The 17,933-nt window shown below is 39.9% G+C and overlaps 1 protein-coding gene across 4 annotated transcripts; it reads left to right on the top strand.

Annotated features, from left to right (window-relative positions):
• The first annotated feature begins 2,403 nt into the window (after positions 1-2,403).
• Positions 2,404-17,904, top strand: LOC137125896 (solute carrier organic anion transporter family member 1C1-like). 4 transcript variants are annotated; one of them, XM_067502104.1, is made up of 16 exons: positions 2,404-2,622; positions 2,733-2,799; positions 6,323-6,476; positions 9,558-9,699; positions 10,259-10,391; positions 10,564-10,682; positions 10,773-10,919; positions 11,519-11,617; positions 13,766-14,014; positions 14,357-14,521; positions 15,141-15,336; positions 15,577-15,742; positions 15,912-16,096; positions 16,405-16,469; positions 16,737-16,854; positions 17,422-17,904. In XM_067502104.1, exons 3-16 carry the CDS (start codon positions 6,399-6,401, stop codon positions 17,645-17,647), a joined length of 2,088 nt encoding a protein of 695 aa, XP_067358205.1. In that variant the 5' UTR covers positions 2,404-2,622; positions 2,733-2,799; positions 6,323-6,398; the 3' UTR covers positions 17,648-17,904. The 4 variants fall into 4 exon arrangements, with proteins under 4 accessions (XP_067358205.1, XP_067358202.1, XP_067358203.1 ...); XM_067502101.1 differs by having other exon boundaries at positions 2,733-2,933; XM_067502102.1 differs by lacking the exon at positions 2,733-2,799.
• Positions 17,905-17,933: the final 29 nt, after the last annotated feature.

Below are 17,933 nucleotides of genomic sequence, written 5' to 3'. Positions count from 1 at the left end.
AAGAAAGCACCTCCATGTTGGCATGACTTCACTTCAGGATATTCAGTCAGTGCCAAGGCAGTCTGAAGTCTCTTCCGAAGCAGCCGTTCACAAGTGACTGGTATTGACACACATGATGACAGGAAGGGACGACAATTCACAAGGGGCCTCAATAACCTTAGAGGTGTTAACGAATGACTAATGGTTACACACAGGTTAAATAGCTAGAACACCAACCCAGTCAGAAACTGCAGAAGCCTTAAAAGGTGAAACATCTTCAAGCAAACAAGCAAAAACATGCCACTGAGATGCACTTCTGGTATCTTTGCTGGATTAGCAAACACATATTTTTAAAACCTTACTTCTGCATACAAAGAGACTGCACCTTTCACTGTCCAACTGGGGATATACATTATTAGCCACGAGAGGATAAAACACTGTTACAATTTTGTGTTTTATTGTACCTTATTACACATTCTACTACATGGATTTTTTTACCATGAGATCCTTCCCTAGCTTTACTGTGCAACAGTTAACTTACATGCAGTGCAAAACAAATATGCCAAAAATATTTCAAAATGAACAATGTGAACAGGTTACACGATGCTGACGACTGAACAGGAAGAAGATATGACGAGCAGTGGAACAGAAGAAGAGAATGGCGTAAGAAAGCGTGAACAGAAAAAAGAGAAAAGCTACAGAGTAGAAATGATGAAATGAGCAAAGGAGAAGAGGGGGAATATAAATGTGAGGGATGCAGACTAGGATAAAAAAGAATCAGAAACTGGGACAAAATCAGGGAATGAAGAGTAGGAAAATGAAAACAGGGATTATCCTGCTGCAGGTCCAGGTAGACCTTATTGTACTGTTATTCCCTGCTCATATAAACCCCAGTGACATGCATTGTTAATGAAATTGCTGTTTTAGGTGTTTTCTGTGTTCTGTGGTAAGTCTGTGATGGAAAACAGTAACAATGTGATAATAGTTATGACTTATACCGTATGTCTAAATTCCCACATTCTGTCTTCTCATGTCACCCTGTCAAAGCCTCTTGCCACCTAAAAATGTTCTAATTCCACCACACAGCATCTCGTGCCAAATCCTATGTGATGAACATGTTTCATTTTCAGTAGGTGCCCAGAATTTGTATTTGATTTGCTGGATTTATTTAAAATCATACATATAACTGTCTGGTACTATTCTGTTGGTTTTGTTATCAAGCACAACAAATAAATGTGCTTTACTGACTGCAGCTGTAGGTCCCCGAAACACAATAAACATCAGAGGCAAATATCAACATAGAGCATTTTAACACCTACAATTTTGCATCTTATTTCTTAATAAGGTTACGTTAATCTATAGCCCTGAAGTCACAGAGAGATCTGTGGACATGTTTATAACAAGTAGCTCTGCTCTGTATAAACCACCTATTCCCATAGTAACAGAGAGAAAAGATGGCTGACCGCTGTCAGTAGGCTCAACAAGGGAATTATGACCTTATCAATGAGGCATCGATTGTGCATTTGTCCCTTTTTGTTTATGTGAGCTTTAAGAAATCTTTTCTTCTTAATTTGCACACGTTTTAGGGCAATTCAAGAACCTCTCTTTAATAAAACGCATAGTGACAAGTTCTATTTACATTTTATCCTATAATATACATATTTCATTTGCCAGCCCTCCTTTTAAAAATGTCTTGGGTCAAGAAAAATTGAATAAATAGTCAAATTAAGAACTGAACTTTTTAAAATCTGATTAAACTGTCACCATTTTTTGAGACTATTTTTGGTGCAAACAAATTTCGAATTCCCAGTTTCCTACTAAGAAACATTTTGCACTCTGATATTTTAAGAAGCAAATGAAGGTCCCATTCATTCCAGGGTTTCCACCAACATAATGCTTACGCACCCCATACTGTTTGTAGAGCATGAGACCGAATGGAAGCAGAACTTCAACTGCATTATTATATGCATTAGTTTGAAGTGACCTGCTCATACTGCAGGAGGGTTAGTGTAAAAAACCTTATCAATTCAGGTTCACAGCAGGTGAAAAAACCCTCAGAGAGACTCCATTAGCGTGCAACAAAGTTGGCAGTGGAGACACAAGCATGAGGTGGTCCACAACAGGTAAACCAAGATCAGATTTACGTGTTCCCATTCTGAGTGTGAGCAAACTGCAGCTGCTTAGCATATTTATCATTATCAGAGCCATCTTTGACAGCTGTCGGGGAACTATCCACGAATGAGCAACATCAGAGGGAAAGCAGCTCTGCAGTACTGAAAAACTGATGCCACACCGTTTGAAGTAACAGTCCGCCGCTTTCATCGTATTAAAGCTCACAATAAGGTGTGAAATAACAAGTAGGTTGTTTTTTTGTTTTTTTTTTTGCAGCCCTCTTTAGCGCATCACGTGTGCGTCACCGTGAACGGCGCTCAGTATCCACCCCGTCTGTGCCACTGAAGCGCACTGTTCCCCGCTGTCGAGCAGCATGTACAGTATAAGTGGGTGACTTGGTGAGAAAAGGCTTATTTTCAGGAGGCTGAAACATTTCAGGGAAACAACAGGACGTTCATTTGTGCGTCTATTTCTCGTGTAAACAACAACTTAGCGACGTCGTGCAGGAAAAGATTCGAGGCTCCGAGTTGGGTAAGTATCATCCTGCTCTTTTTACTGATGGTAACGCAGTAATAATGAGTTCTCTTAGCCTGGAATGCCATGGATTCACAGCAATGCGATTTCTGATCGTTGTTTAATAGACCGCAAATATCCCAGAGTCAGTGAGGAAGCATCAATCCAAAGCCTGCATCAACAAACCGTGAACAGGTGAACAGACAGGTCCGCGGAGCAAGCAGGGGGTTCACCAAAAACCCAGAGGAAGCGTATGTCCATAGTCACAATAAGCATTGATTAAGAAACCTGAGTGCTTGTAGTATCACTAATAATTCAACAGAGATCACGTGAGTAATGCCTTTATTCTCCAGGTAATAGTTCAAATGTTTTTGAAAAGTGTAATAAACAGAATTCGTTTAAGTTGTTTGTTTGTTTGTTTGTTTCCGTGTTTGTTTAAAAATAGTCGGCGTCAGTGTGTTTCAAAATTCCAAATTTGTACTTTTAAGCTTACTCCTTACAGCCAAGCACTTGAGGATTAGTGTCAGGAATTTTGATCAGGTCGCCAGTCACGTTTTTTAAGGGAAAATACTTCACTTTTATTTATTACATAGGGCTTTTTACACTTTGAATCTATATGGGGATACATGTGATCATGGGCAAAAATCCGACATGTAAAGAAGAAACAGGAGTTTTAGATGAAACTACAGCTGCTGATCACGATTATATGTCATGTAAAAGCAATGGGGCGTGAAACCTCCAGTATTATCAAACAGGAAAGATGTGAGTCACACAAAAGAAATCACATTTGAGAAGTACTGCTCACCTTCGATAACCTCCCTCCTGTGAGGACTTGAATTGGCAGCCTTGTTTGACTCCCATGTGACTCTGGAGAGAAGACTGTATAATTTTGCATGGGGAGTGTTGGCAGCTATCAGCCTTTCTTGGACCATACCTTTGGTTGCTGTTAGCCCACTTTCTACAGTCACCTTCTTATACATGCTACCAAAATAACTGCCAGTCATTTGAATAAAACCACTAAAACCTGGAACAGGGTTAAAAGTACCTACTTGAATTCTATGTGACAAAGTTTACTCAGTTTACAGGTAATTGATTGTCACGTTTTCCCCTCAGGGCTTAACAGCTGTAAGTGATTGTTACTGAGACTATTGAGTTGCTGCTCTCATAATGCAAATCGGTTAAGCTACAACTTTGTAGATTGTGTTCACATACTAGTATAAAGACAAGTACCACATTACATTAAGTTATGATTTCACTAGTTATCCTTATGTAGTCCACAGTGTGTTATATGAAAGGATGGTGGGAGATGGTGCAAGTTGTTCTACCCAATTTAGATACAGTCAACACCTGGCAGCAGTAATCAGACACAAGTGTCAAAATAAACTGATGTAATACTTATACTGGCGCCTTTGTTGTGTATCTGATCCCATTTAGAACAATTGTAACCACCATCTTTCATCAGAATATAACAGGGAATGAATGGGACTTCTCTCTATGTGTAGCAATAGTTGGTACAGTAGGTCGGTAAAAGCATGGAGCTCTGCACTTTACAGTCTTTACAGTGTGATAAATGAATTCAATCAATTTTTTTTCAACAGCTTTAGCCACATTTTTTACAGAGTTTAAATCCATGTTGTGCTGTGTGGCACAGAGGGGAAACCCACAGGGGGCAATCTGACTTTTAAACAGTATCACTGCTCCGCTCTCTTATTTAATGCAAATAGCACTTATTTCTTTGCTTTCCACACTCATGCTGACATCCATTATTGTCCTGATTTAGGTATTTATGTGTCACTTCATTTTGCGGTATATTTTATGAAACTGATCTGCTTTCCTATTCTCAGTTAGAGTGTCCATCCAAAAAGTGAATTAAATCCCAAAAGCAAACATCTATCAATCTAGATTTCATATAGAGCCCATTATAAAATTTTATTTAACATTGTTTTTATATTATTCCTCTTTTAGCTAATCTTCATCGTTTTAAAGAGCTCTTATTATAATCACTGCTACTGAAGAGAGTACTTCTTAAGTACTATTTTATATGCAGAATATCTCAGATATTTTGTTTTCTCTCTGAGCTGAGGTGAAGAAAATTGTCCCTGTGGCTTCTTCAGGTTGTTGTTGGTGATGGCAGACGATCACAACTTTCCTGGATCTTAAACATATTGTTCCATATGTGCATTTAAATCAGTATTTCTTCTGCCTCCAGAATAGTTCAGACATAGTCATAATAGATTCGCTTTCAGATTATTTTAATCCAAGAGTTTGCAAAATCTACTGTTTTATTGATATCATGTTTTCCTTACAATCCACTTATTCCTGAAAACAATACCCTTTTTCTTTATATTGCCTTTGTTATTGTGTGCTTCATATAACAAAGTCTTTATAAGATTGGTTTGACACAGTCAGCTTTGATCAGTGTTCTTTGCAGCAAGTCCATTTACTGTGCACCACCCATTGGCTTGTTGATGCTCCTTAAGGAGTATTTGTATTTCCCAAAAGAACCTTGAGTGTGTCGTTAACGTAGGCATAAATGACCTACATATGTTACATTAGGTGTAAATATGGTTGGGATTCATAAATTATAAGTTAATACATCTACGTAAACCCCAGTAATGAAACCGCACATTTTTTTCATCTACAATCTCATCACAGATGTTTAAGAAAATGCAGTGTTATATGTTGAAAACTGTCATGGCTGGTTAGTGGGGCACAGAGATGACCTGAATGCAGACACACAGGCAAACAGGCAGGTGTAGGGAAGTTACAGTTAGAAGGACATAGATGATCAACGATGGCAGGAAGTTAGACAGCTAAGATAAATAGACAGGTACAGGAACAGGTTCAGGATGGAAAACACAGTCCGCAGCATAAAATGTGTAAAATCCACAGAAATATTCTCCACGATCAGGTAAGAGCAGGTGGAACTAGCAGGTGTAAAAACAGAAAGATAACAAGGAAACTGGAGACAGGTATGTGGGTGGGTGTGGAAGATCCGGACCGGTAGAACTAAAGAGCGAGGACATCTGGTAGATTGATGGAGAGTAGTGGGGCACAAAGCCAGTGGGCTTCATTCAACAAACTTCAACAACTTGTACATTCATACTGTACAAACAGTATGAATTTGTGTTTGCTGCTTGAATCAGGTGACATTTGTAATGGGACTCAATCATTCCACCTCATCCACTTATTAGCACCGTTTCAGGGATTGTGTTTTGTGCAGGGCAAGTGACTAATTAAGCATATTCAGAGGATTGTAACTGTCACCTTGTAAGGATACATGCTCTCACTATGGTCATTTATCCTGTTACTCCAGGATATGAAGAAATTCATACCTAATGTCCAGTCAGTTGAAGTGATGGGGGACAAAATCTACCGTTCTTCTGTGCAAAAATCAGTTTAAATGTGTATCTAAAACTAAAAAAAAAATCCCCTTTTTCTGTTACCTGGCCTGTGATTCCCTGTTAAGTTGCAAAAGCAGACTTAAGAGTGATTTGAAAAACTGAACTTGTTCATTATAGTAAACAGTCCTAATACAGCTAAGAAAACAACACACACATTTGTACTTAGAGGTATTGTTAGTGGAGTTAATTTGAATGAGTTTAGTATCAGTACACCCGTGGTTTACATGGTCCAAGGAACATGCTATTCCTAAATCATAATCCTATAATAACTTGCTGTCTCTCACTGATCTCTAAATCTGAATTCCTTCCAACAGTGTTTGAGCGAGGACAGCCGCAGTAAATCATCTTACGAGAAACTAAAGCTCAGGCAGCGTACAGTGCGAGGGTGCCATGAAGAAAATGGACAACACGGCCTACAACAATCCTACCTCCTCTGCAAAGAGAAACTCTTGCCACCCAAATCTAAAGGTAATGCAAGTAGGCTTCTTAATAATATAGTTAAAAAATGTGACCGTTAACTCCTTTGTTTTTCGTGTTTTGCACAAACACTGGTTAGAAACCAAAGTCTCAGAAAATGTAATGGTTATCAAACAAACACCGATTGGCAGGAAAAGGAGAAAACTACACGTCAATGGGAACAGCATTACACACCAGAGAACAGTCAATAGAACATGTATAGTACTGTGTCTACAGATTCAGCCCGAAAGGACAAAGTCATGTGACTGAGTAGAATGGGCACGCAAATATCTCTCTGTAAATATTACATGTGTATAAAAAGAGGCACAGATGTGTGTCATGTACATGTATCAGGGAATGCAGTGTGCCACGTGTTTGTGGTAGGCCTAGTTGATGAATATACAAGGTGTTGAGTGCATTGGCTCACTGTGCCCTTTGGACTGGGTATTAATTCTCTGATGAAATCCTTAGAAAAAGTTTATGCTTCAGTAAAAGAGGTCAGAATGGCGGGTCTGTACCTCTTTATTGGATTAAGAAGCACATTGGACTATAATTAAAAAGCTGCTTATCGTAATACTAACTTAACTACAGGCAACAGGAAAGAGGAATTCCAGTAATGCTCCTTTTTGTCCTTGTGTATTTTCTTTCGGTGTGTGATTATCCTATGACGAACGCCCTATTTTGAGTGTGGTGCTTGGGATTCAACAATTATTCATTTTTTCAGAGAAAGGATTTTTATTTGTTGTTGATACATGTGTTGCTAATATTCACGGCAGCCTCCTCCTTGTCTGTTTAACCCAGGTTAGGATTGTACATTTCTGTACCTTCCTTTATATAAACTATACAAAAGTTAGTGAATCAGCCCAATTTTACAGAATCGTGTTTTTTTGCAAAGGTAAAAACCATTTTAAACATAACAATAGGAAATTTAGAGTATAGTTACTACATTAACTTGATTTAATCAGTCATCACAAATTTACTATCTATTAGTTCCTAATGTATTTAATTTTGGCTTATACAGTAAAATCACATTATGAAAGCAAAAATAAAAAAGACAAGTTTTTTGTTTACAAGTTTCTTCTAGTTATTTATCTTACAATTACTAGAACTGTTTTTTTTTATTCCTTTCTGCTTATCCTGTGAGTTCAGGGTCGCCACATCGAATAAATGGCCTCTTTACCATGTGAACCACTGCCACCTTAAAACATAAATGTGTGGTATCTCATGAAACTCAGACGCTTCTTTGTTGTTGAGCTTTTTGCTTAGCTGTAATGTAAATGGACAAGCTTTCAAAGGTCAATGACAAAAGGGATTACAGATCACATGCCGTAAAGCATTACGGAGGTGTAAAATCCAAGCGGTGAGCAAGCTTCAAAGGCATGATATTTCATTAGCTACTATATAATTTATGGCTTGCATAAGAAGTATGACAAGACAGTTTTTGGGATTATGTGGATTACACCAAACTACTTATTGTATGTCCCTTTCTGTCACCTACTTCAACATTATGTAAGATTGCTCAGTGACTTATAGGCACTTTTCTCAGTAGATTATAGTATTTGATGTTAAATTAAGCAATGTCATGACAAACGCATTAATGATCTTAGGTAACTGTATTTGTTCCAGTTAGTACAACTTCTGAAGGTCACAAGACAGTAACATGAAACTACTTTTGGATTTTGAATTAAAACTGCAATGATTTGCTTTGACTAGAAATACGCTGTGAAACTAAAGACCAACCCATAAGGTTTGGACGTGCTGTTAAAGCCTCTCGTGAGCCCGAGATATTTTCTTCTCAGTTTTTGACTGAGGCTCACCCTTTTAACCAATCAGAGAATTTTCGATTATTGTTGCAATTTCACAACGATCAGTGGTAGAGCATTGGGTTGGGATGCAGAAGGCCGCGGGTTTCCAGCCAGTCACTAGGGGCCCCCTGGTAAGCCCTGATAAAGTGGGAGGGTTGTGGAAGGAAGGGCATCCGGCGTAAAAACACATGACAAATCAACGTGCGGAACACGTTCCGTTGCGACTCCTGAAAGGACAAGCCCAAAGCTGTTGATCTTTGATTGTAATTTCAGAATGATGACTTCCTGTAGAGCAGGACAGGGCAAAGAAAAGTGGGGTTTATTCAGAGTGACTGAGCTTTTTCATGTCTTATAGTACTATTGTATGTGTGCACATTGTAGCTTTCATTTGCCAAAGAATACCAGCAAAGTGAATATTTGTAAGTTTGACGATATAGTAAAAATATCAACATTTCCTAAACTAAACTTTTATTTTGCAAATAAGGACGATAATTCAATACAACCCCATAGATTTGTATATTCTGTGTATTTTCTGATATTTCTCATGTATATTACAGATATATTGCTTAGGTACACAAAATCTTTGGTCCACTAAACTGAAATAGAAACCATGTTTATTGGACGAATTACATTTAAATATATTTAACGTGCTACGTAGCAAATAAATTAATGGGGTTAGGAATTATTCCATATATATGATGTTTTCAATGTTTTCACATTGCAGACACATGTTGAGCTTTTGAAGCACCAGCGGGGATTTGTCTTTAATTACTGAATGAATGAATGAATATTAGTGGCTAAACAAGAGTATGCACGTGCAGGTTTGTCGGTGGCACGTGCGTCGTGTCCAAGCCTGGGCTATTTTCATCCCGAGGCTGCAGGCTATGGCTACCTCTCACCTGTTTCCAATTATGCTGCATGTTGGTTAGTCTGTCAGCTCATAGTGCTGTTGATGTGTCTGTATGCTTGTGGGACTGGTTTCTCTAATCCCCCTTTGTTAGTAAGTGTGGCTGTCCACAGGTGACTGAGTAAAAGGAGGCTGGACCTCCGTGCACCCTCTGGCCCAAGCTTTGACTTCACATTGTCAGTGTCTAACTGCACTGCAAATGCGTGTCATGCATTCACACACACTCAGTTACTGGTTTAGAGAAGTACATAAAAACATAAGTGCAGTTTTTCATCTTTGTTTCATATTACTTGCTAAAAATTTATTTTTTACTTTTCATCCTACCTTTGGAATGTATTTTTTGGCAGAATGTATTTCTGCCTTCTCTCTGTGTCTCTGCAGATGTTCCTAGCAGCCTTGTCCTTTGCCTACTTTGCCAAGGCTTTATCTGGCAGCTACTTGAAGAGCACAATTACACAATTAGAAAGGCGATTTGACATCCCCAGTTATCTGATAGGCATCATAGATGGGAGCTTTGAAATTGGTGAGTTTTTCCACTTTATTTATTTTTTTATTCTTTGCTCTGACTATTCATGATTGTATTTTAGACCTCTGTGAAGCTCCAGTATCTTGTATCTCACCCTTCCATTTTTGTGAACAATCACTTTGCAAGATACTGTGTGTGAAATGGAGACACATAAAATATATCATAAAGCACCCTGTTAGTACAGTCAAGGTAATATTTTAGAATGACGATATATAGCAAATATATACAGCATTCTTTAAAGTTATTGCATTAAGAAACTGACAAACCGGTCATAGTAGAACTCTGGACTGTCCACACCAATATGTCTTACGCTAACACAAGGTACGTGTGCTATACAGTAGCTGCCTGATAGTAAAGACTAGTTTCTTCTGTGAAAGTAGCCCTTGAATATTTGTCTGCCTATAGTCAGTACAAACATATCCTTAAATTTTTCTCAATTGATCCAAGTCAATGTTTACACAATGTTACATGTGCATTATAAGACTTTTTCTTTTCAATAAAAACTGCATTCAGCCTTTGATTTCCATCTCCTCTTTTGATCATCTGAACTCTGTAGGGAATTTGTTAGTGATTGCCTTTGTGAGCTATTTTGGTGCCAAACTCCACCGACCTAAGATCATAGCAATTGGATGTGTGTTGATGTCTTTTGGAACCTTCCTGATGGCCATGCCACATTTCATCTTTGGCCGGTACGCATCAGGTGCCCCGTGTTTATGCATGAATTGATCTTCAGCACTTCTTGCACTTTGAAAATGTAGTCATTGATGTTTTGTATTTTTGCCTCACATTGTGAGTATCTAACAATACCTGATGCTTTCTCCCTTCCCTTGTTTAACAGTTACATTGGTATTTTGTACGCAGCTATAAGATTGAAACCTCAGTTAGATCTTCAGTGAATTCAACAAACAGCCTCTCTCCATGTCCAAGTCCATCCGAGTCCATCAGGGCAAGTGACAGATCCTCTATTCTCCCCTCTAGAGGTAAGACAGGTAGTAAGTGGAAGTTTTATCAATTTTGGCTTTGTTTAACTAATGCTCATCCTATTTTTCCTACTTTGCTTTGAACTCTAGGGTGTGAGCGAGAGTCCAGTGTTTCAATGTGGATCTACGTGTTCCTGGGAAATGTTCTTCGTGGGATTGGAGAGACTCCAGTACAGCCTTTGGGAATCTCCTACATTGATGATTATACACAGCCTGAGAATACTGCCCTCTATATAGGTAATGCACTTCACTCAGCATCTCTGTCAGTAGCTCTGGACTATAGATACTGATTTTAAGATTACTACATTTTGTGAGTCATTGATTTAGGTGTTCAGAAACTTTTTTTTTTTATATAACAAGGTAATCGCTGTTGCTCCTAGCACATTTAAGTGGTCTGTTTATATAGCAAGAATATATACTGTACATGACCCTAACTGAAATTTACAGTGTTCACCTAATATATGTGTACCTTGTTTAGCATCATCTGGAAATTTTGGTAACCTTGCATGCAGAATGACAGTCACTTGAAATGTGAAAGTCCTGAGTAATAAATGCGTCCTTCTCGATGGTGCATACCAAAAAGTTGTGAATATTTGAGAAAATAAATCACAATCATACAATGATAAATGAGTCATGCAAACTAGATGGTATAAACCACAGCACTGTCAGTGTATTTAGTTACAGCATGTATTGGCTGACTGTGGGGTTCTCTGGGATTAGCTTCCCTGACTTTAAATGCAAATCCTAAATTGCAGCAAAATTTTGCCATTAACAATTAAGTAGTATAAGTGTTGACTTTGACTAAACAAATATGCTTTTTTTGTTGTGTATTACAGGTTGTGTCCAAACTGTATCAATTATTGGTCCTGTCTTTGGGTACCTGCTGGGGTCACTGTGTGCTAAAATCTACGTTGACATTGGCTATGTGGACATGGGTGAGTAAGGTATTAAACTTCCAGCAAGCCGCTGTAATCTGATAAACAATGATTTATAAAAAAAAGGGGAGCTGAAAAATAAAAACAAAATAGGAGAATTGACTTGAACCACTTCAAAGTTTACCCCAGATGGCTGTAGAACCACCAATTCTCATCCCCTTCTGGTGGCCAGTAGGACCAACTACAGCTATACTCAACCACCAGCTACAGACTGTATTGATCAAGGCTTGGGTGCAATGGGACCCTTTGCTGCCAAACCACCCCAGCAGGACCCCACGCTCAGTAAAAAGGCTGTAAGTGGCACCAAAGACACCAGCACAGTGGCTAGGGCGAAAGTGAAACCACTACCCACCTGACACCGGCCTTGAAGGGGAGGGCTCTGCAGTTGCTCCTTGACCTAGCCCTGAGGGATCAACAGAACACCCAGGCCTTGATGATGGCTGGTACCAAAAAGAAAGCATGAACCTAATCACATTTACCATTGATGCAGCTGCGTGCCCAGTGTGGCTACCCCCAGTTTCCAGCAGCTACGTGTCAGGATGCTTGACTACAAGGATGAGGAGGATAATGAAGAAGTCCGACAGGTTCAACCCCCAGCACCTAAGTGCCTAGCACCTAGGTCATCTGATCTCTGCTACGGGTGTGGTGAGACAGGCCACATTGCCTGTGATTGGGAGCCGTGCTGTGGGGGAACTACCACTTCCCTTGCCAGCCCCCCTCCAAGGATAATGTACATTGGTCAGCCACCTAGGCTGCTCTGGAAGACTGTATCTGAACTGTCTGGTTGACCAGGCCAGGGCCTTGGCGACACAGGGTCTTCCATCTCCCTGGTATGGCCTGTAGTTCTGCTGGGCACTGCTGGCTCCCTCCCCATAACTTGGTCACCAACTAACAGCCAGCTCACAAGGATGACAGGAGAGAGGGGTAGTATGAATGGGAGGGAGGTGTTGCGAGTGGAGGTGCAAAATGAAATGCTGGACCCCGAGTTCTGGTTGTCCAATATCCGGGACCCTTGTATCATCGGGCTGGACCTGGTGACCTATTGGGGAGCGATTGTTAATCCATCTCAGTCAAGCTTCACCATTGGCTCCCTGAGAGTGGCCCTCCAGTCCAGTTATTGGAGAAGAGACAGGCCCAGGACACAGTGAGAAGGCCACCTGGCAGCCCTGACCCTGACCCGGGCCGGCACCAGCACAGCCATCCCCAGCTACCAACTGCAGCTGTGACCATCAATGACATGACTGATTTTGAGTTCTTCTTAAGGAGAATGTGGACACACAGACAAGGCCGGTCCAACACTCACTGCACTTGACAGAATGTGCAGTAGCATACTTCAGTTGGGTCCTGAACCATGAGGAGAGGAACTACAATGTCACCCGACGAGAGCTCCTGACTTTTGTGCTGGCAGTACAGTAATTTCACCCATACCTGCATGGCAACTATTTCCTCCTGCGCACCGACCTTGCTTCACTCACCTGGCTTCTTTTCCTGTCACGAGCACCAGCAACCACTATGTTCCTGTTGGCATGGATTATTTTACAAAGTGGCCTGAGACATATGTGATGCCAGACCAAAGTGCCACTACGACTGCTGAGAGACTGGTTGTGGAGATGTTTACCCATTTTAGGGTTCGCATCGAACTTCACAGCCACTAGGGTTGGTGCTTTCCAGGTCTTCGCAAGGTCTGCAAGCTGCTGGGTGTGAAGAAGACATGCACCATCATTCTTCACCTGCAAAGTAATGGGCTGGTAAAGAGGTTCAACCGTGCCCGGGCCACCTAGCTGGCGATCCTACCAGACAGCTGTCCAGGCAGTCCACGGCTGTTGCCCTCATGTTTGGAGCTCTGGACTCTAATGGAACTTGTGTTTGGGGCTCCCCCAGAGCCATAGATTGATGGGGGACTCGAAAAGGACCACTTCAAATGACTTAGAGAACGCCTGGAGTGGGAGTTCTGTTCTGTTCTGTTCTGTTGGGTAACTAGGGTTTAGCCAGTGCTTGGGGTTTATGTTGACTCCATGACTGTGGGTGCTGCTGCAGTTGATGGCCTCCGGTCACTGTTCAAACTCAAAATGTATCCAAAGCAAATGAAAAGCAACTTAAACCAAATTTCCCCACAAAAAGTCCTTAGAGGTTCCCCTGTCTTTACAGAGACTGTGATGATTACCCCAAGGGATGCCCGCTGGGTGGGCGCATGGTGGCTGGGCTACCTCATCACAGGCACCATAACTCTCATGTCTGCTGTTCCTTTCTGGTTCCTGCCTAAGTCACTGCCGATCCCGGTGGACAAACACGACACCAGCTGCACTCCAGAGCAAACCAGGTTTATCAAAGATTCCCCGGCCATGGAGCACAAGTTCAGACCTGAGGAGCCAGTTAATTTACATCAGATGGCCAAAGGTATGAAAAATCTTAATACTTGTATTTAATATTGGGTACGGTCAGTGCAGTGTTAAAGTAGAGCAGGTAGAGTTTTTCTACCACAACAAGCTGATTTTTAAGAGCTTATTTGTTATAAATTTGATAGTGTCCTGTTTGATAGGACAACATTTCATTCTTACATTTTAAAACCGCTTGCTGTAAATGCAATTATAATCTACAAGATAAACACTTAAAGGGTGAGGGTTATATTTCTCATGTACTGTTATTTCTTCACTGTCTGTAGAAAAGGCATAGAAATGCCCTAACATGCTCACATGTTTTAAAGAAGTGCTATTAATCTATTGAACCGTCCTCCCACAGAATTTGTTCCCACACTTAAGAATCTCCTTGGAAATCCTGTGTACATGATCTACCTATGTGTGACCATCATTCAGTTCAACTCTCTCATTGGGATGGTCACATACAAACCCAAATACATTGAGCAACACTATGGCCAATCAGCATCAAAAGCCAATTTTCTTATGGGTAAGCAAACAGTCACTTGTCTCTTTTGTCTGGTGTTTTTATCTTTCTGCATTAGATAAAGGCTTGTTCAAAACCTGTTTTGCTTCACTGAAAGGGTTTAAGGATGCAAAACGATGTAAGTTGGTTGGTCATTGTTAAGTGTTTCATTAACCAGTTTTTGATGAATTTTTATGCTTGACTACCACATTCCACTTAAGTAAGTGTCAGTGCTGCGGGATGAAGGCCAGATTTACTGTGGTTATTGAAAATTCTGAAATGCCAGTCAGGCGTTGATTTTAGAAGCACACACATTAATGAGATTAATTATTTGGTCAGTCTGGAAGAACGGGAGACAGTGTAATAACATACTGTAGCTTTTTGTGTGGATATAAAGGAATGAATTAAGAGGTTGCTGCATGATGAGAAATGCATTGCAACCATTGCAAGTTATTTTCATCTTTCATCATATGACTTTTGTTCACTTTACATGAAATTTAAATGAGGCTACTTTGATATGAATGAGTGTTCCGACTTTTCAGGAGCTTTCCCGTTTTCAGGAGCAACGTTGCTGCCTGATGTTGCTTGTTGAAGTTGTTTTCGTGTCCCTTAATGCGTGTGTTGAATTTTGTGGTTTGGCTAGGCATGATCAACATCCCAGCTGTGGCCCTTGGGATGTTCTCTGGAGGGGTTGTCATGAAGAAGTACAAGCTCGGTATCATGGGAGCAGCTAAATTTGCCTTCGGGACCTCCCTGTTAGGCTTTTTCCTGTCACTCTTTTTTTTCGCCATGGGCTGTGAGAACTCCAAAGTGGCAGGCATCACTGTTTCCTATACTGGGTAGGCAATGGCTGAATACATTTCTGTCATGTCTTAGCAGAAGAATTAACAGTCAGAAGAAGAAGCAAAGTTTGAATTTGTAAAATGATAAAAATAGTCTTTACAGCTGACACAATTCGTATGGCTTCTTGTGTTCTGTTTCATATTCCTTGCACAGTAATAGCCACGACTTCTTTTTTGATCTTTGTTTGATTTGAGCTGTCAATTATGCATGCATTTTTGTCATGTTGTCATGTGCAGAGTGGAAAGTTTGTCTGATCAGGAACGTTCTCTCTTCTCCGACTGCAATTTGAGTTGCTTGTGCTCGAGAAGAGAGTGGGATCCGGTGTGTGGAGAGAATGGGATCACCTATGTGTCCCCGTGCTTGGCTGGATGCACCTCTTCCTCCGGTTCTGGCAGAAACATGGTAGTTCTCATTATATAGTGACAGTTAGATAACAAACACTGCATAATATTTACTCTCAATAACTGTGTTTCTTTCATATCATACAATTTTTTGACTCACACAGCATTTCAGTTGTGTATGACCTCACCTCATCTGTTGCTCATAAACTTGTTTGTTTTTTCTCTTTTAGGTGTTTGACAATTGCAGGTGCGTAGCACTGGTTAATCCCCAAACAGGCAACCTGACAGCCACACTAGGCCAGTGTCCAATCAGAGACAGCTGTGAAAAAATCTTTCCATACTTCCTGGCCCTTTCAGTCCTCAGCTCCTTCATCATCTCTCTTGGGGGAACACCTGGCTTTGTTCTGCTAGTCAGGTCTGTCAACAACTGGTGTTTGTGAAAGGATTAATTATGCTTCTCACATGCTGCCTTATTTTGAAGCAATACACGATCTTGTTATGTGTGAACAGATTACACTACACAAATGTCATCCCATCCATATGATAAAGTATAATTAGTGGAGGCATTTTCATTAATGACTAAAATTGCCATAAATTAGAAGTGTATTTTATAGTATTTTATACTGGTCATGTTCAGTGTTCTCTTTCTTTGTGTCTGTTCAAAAATTATTATGAGGTTGAAAATATGAATCTCCTTTAACAGTTCAGTCTCATTTCCTGTAGGTGCATTAAACCAGAGATGAAATCACTTGCACTTGGAATCCACACTCTGGCAACTCGCACACTGGGTGAGAACCATCTTTCTTATTCTGTACATTACTTTCCTCCTAGTTTAATTTCAGTCATTTGGAAATCTCCTTAGAGCTGACAGTCAATATACTGAACATTGGAGTGAGCTGTATTTCTAGAACAATGCTTCCAATAACATTTGTATATGTAAAAACAAATCATCGTGAGAAGCTCCACATTAAGGATTTTGTGTTTAATTCTATATATTTCTTCATGTAGTTGGTCTTTTTTTTTAAGTAACACATTAGTTTCTAATATTACTACAGCTGGAATACCTGCCCCAATATACTTTGGAGCCATAATTGATACAACCTGCCTTAAATGGGGATATAAGACATGTGGAGGAAGAGGAGCATGCAGAATATATAACACCACAGCTTACAGGTAAATGAAACCAGTATCCACTAAAATGTTTTTTAAACCTTGTATTTCTCAGATTATTAACAAGTACTCAAGCAGTGCTGTAAGGCTTAACAAAACAATTCAGTGAATAGAGAAATCTGGGGAGACAGATTTTTATTTTTTTTGTGTGTAAACACACAAGACTAATTCCATCTGATTTAGACTACAAACTTGGTCATTTTAAAAAAGGGGGTACACCTTTTATATTCGGCGGCCTACCAGTCTTTAAGTAAAAACAAAGTGGGGATGGGGATGTGTATATTTTATATAAGGTGTGTACACCTACTTTTGTCTCAAGAACCATTACGTATTTACAAAAAACATATACAAAACCTTTATGAAGAGGTTTCACTAAAATGCACTGGTTGCAATAAGCAGCAGCATTCACAGAGTTGAAATATTTTTATCTTGACTTATAATTAGGCTTTGAAAATTTGAGACTTGAATTGTGTCTTCCCCTCAAAGAAGTTAGCTTGAATGTCATATTTGCACTGAAAAACAACCTCCCAGTTTGTATGCTAACAGTGTTGTTGCTGTTGTTTTTTGTAGGATAATGTACCTCGGCCTTACTCTGGGCTTGAGGACAGTTTCATTTTTCTTTTGCATTTTGTGCTTTGCTCTACTCAAAAGACATATTAAGATGGAGGAGAAAAATGCTCTGACCAACGGGAGTGCAGAGTCAGAGTCACTAAGGAAAGATGAGAACAGCTCCATACACTGTGAGCAGTTCATACTGGCCCTGGACTGCAACCCTGACAGAGAAACACACTTATAAACCCCAGTACAAACCCTCCTCTTCTGGCTCCATGAAACAAACACTGTGGACACTTTTCATAGCACACCAAGTACATATTTGTACAGGATTTGTGCAGATGTACATCACCTGATTAGTCATTTTATTAAAAAAGAAAATGCTATTTCAGGAATGTATAAATGTATGTGTTTGTGTTTTTCATGATTCGAAGACTTTTGTAGAAAAAATGTAATTGTGCTGTTCTTAATCTCTTTGTTTTAATGATTAAAGTTGGTAAAAATCAATCTTAAGAAAGTTTGGTTTTTTG

Source organism: Channa argus, chromosome 4 (assembly GCF_033026475.1).
Source record: "Channa argus isolate prfri chromosome 4, Channa argus male v1.0, whole genome shotgun sequence".
NCBI classification, from domain to species: domain Eukaryota; kingdom Metazoa; phylum Chordata; class Actinopteri; order Anabantiformes; family Channidae; genus Channa; species Channa argus.
The sequence above is the reverse complement of the archived record's forward strand: the minus strand, read 5'-3'. Positions and strand labels throughout refer to the sequence as shown.

What these genes read in the sequence shown, in the direction of transcription:
- LOC137125896 (XM_067502102.1), top strand. Translation starts at nt 6,399, where the DNA reads ATGAAGAAAATGGACAACACGGCCTACAACAATCCTACCTCCTCTGCA. An exon ending in CTTGCCACCCAAATCTAAAG is followed by an intron (nt 6,477 to 9,557) that starts GTAATGCAAGTA and finishes GTGTCTCTGCAG; the next exon opens with ATGTTCCTAGCAGCCTTGTC. An exon ending in TTTACATCAGATGGCCAAAG is followed by an intron (nt 14,015 to 14,356) that starts GTATGAAAAATC and finishes GTCCTCCCACAG; the next exon opens with AATTTGTTCCCACACTTAAG.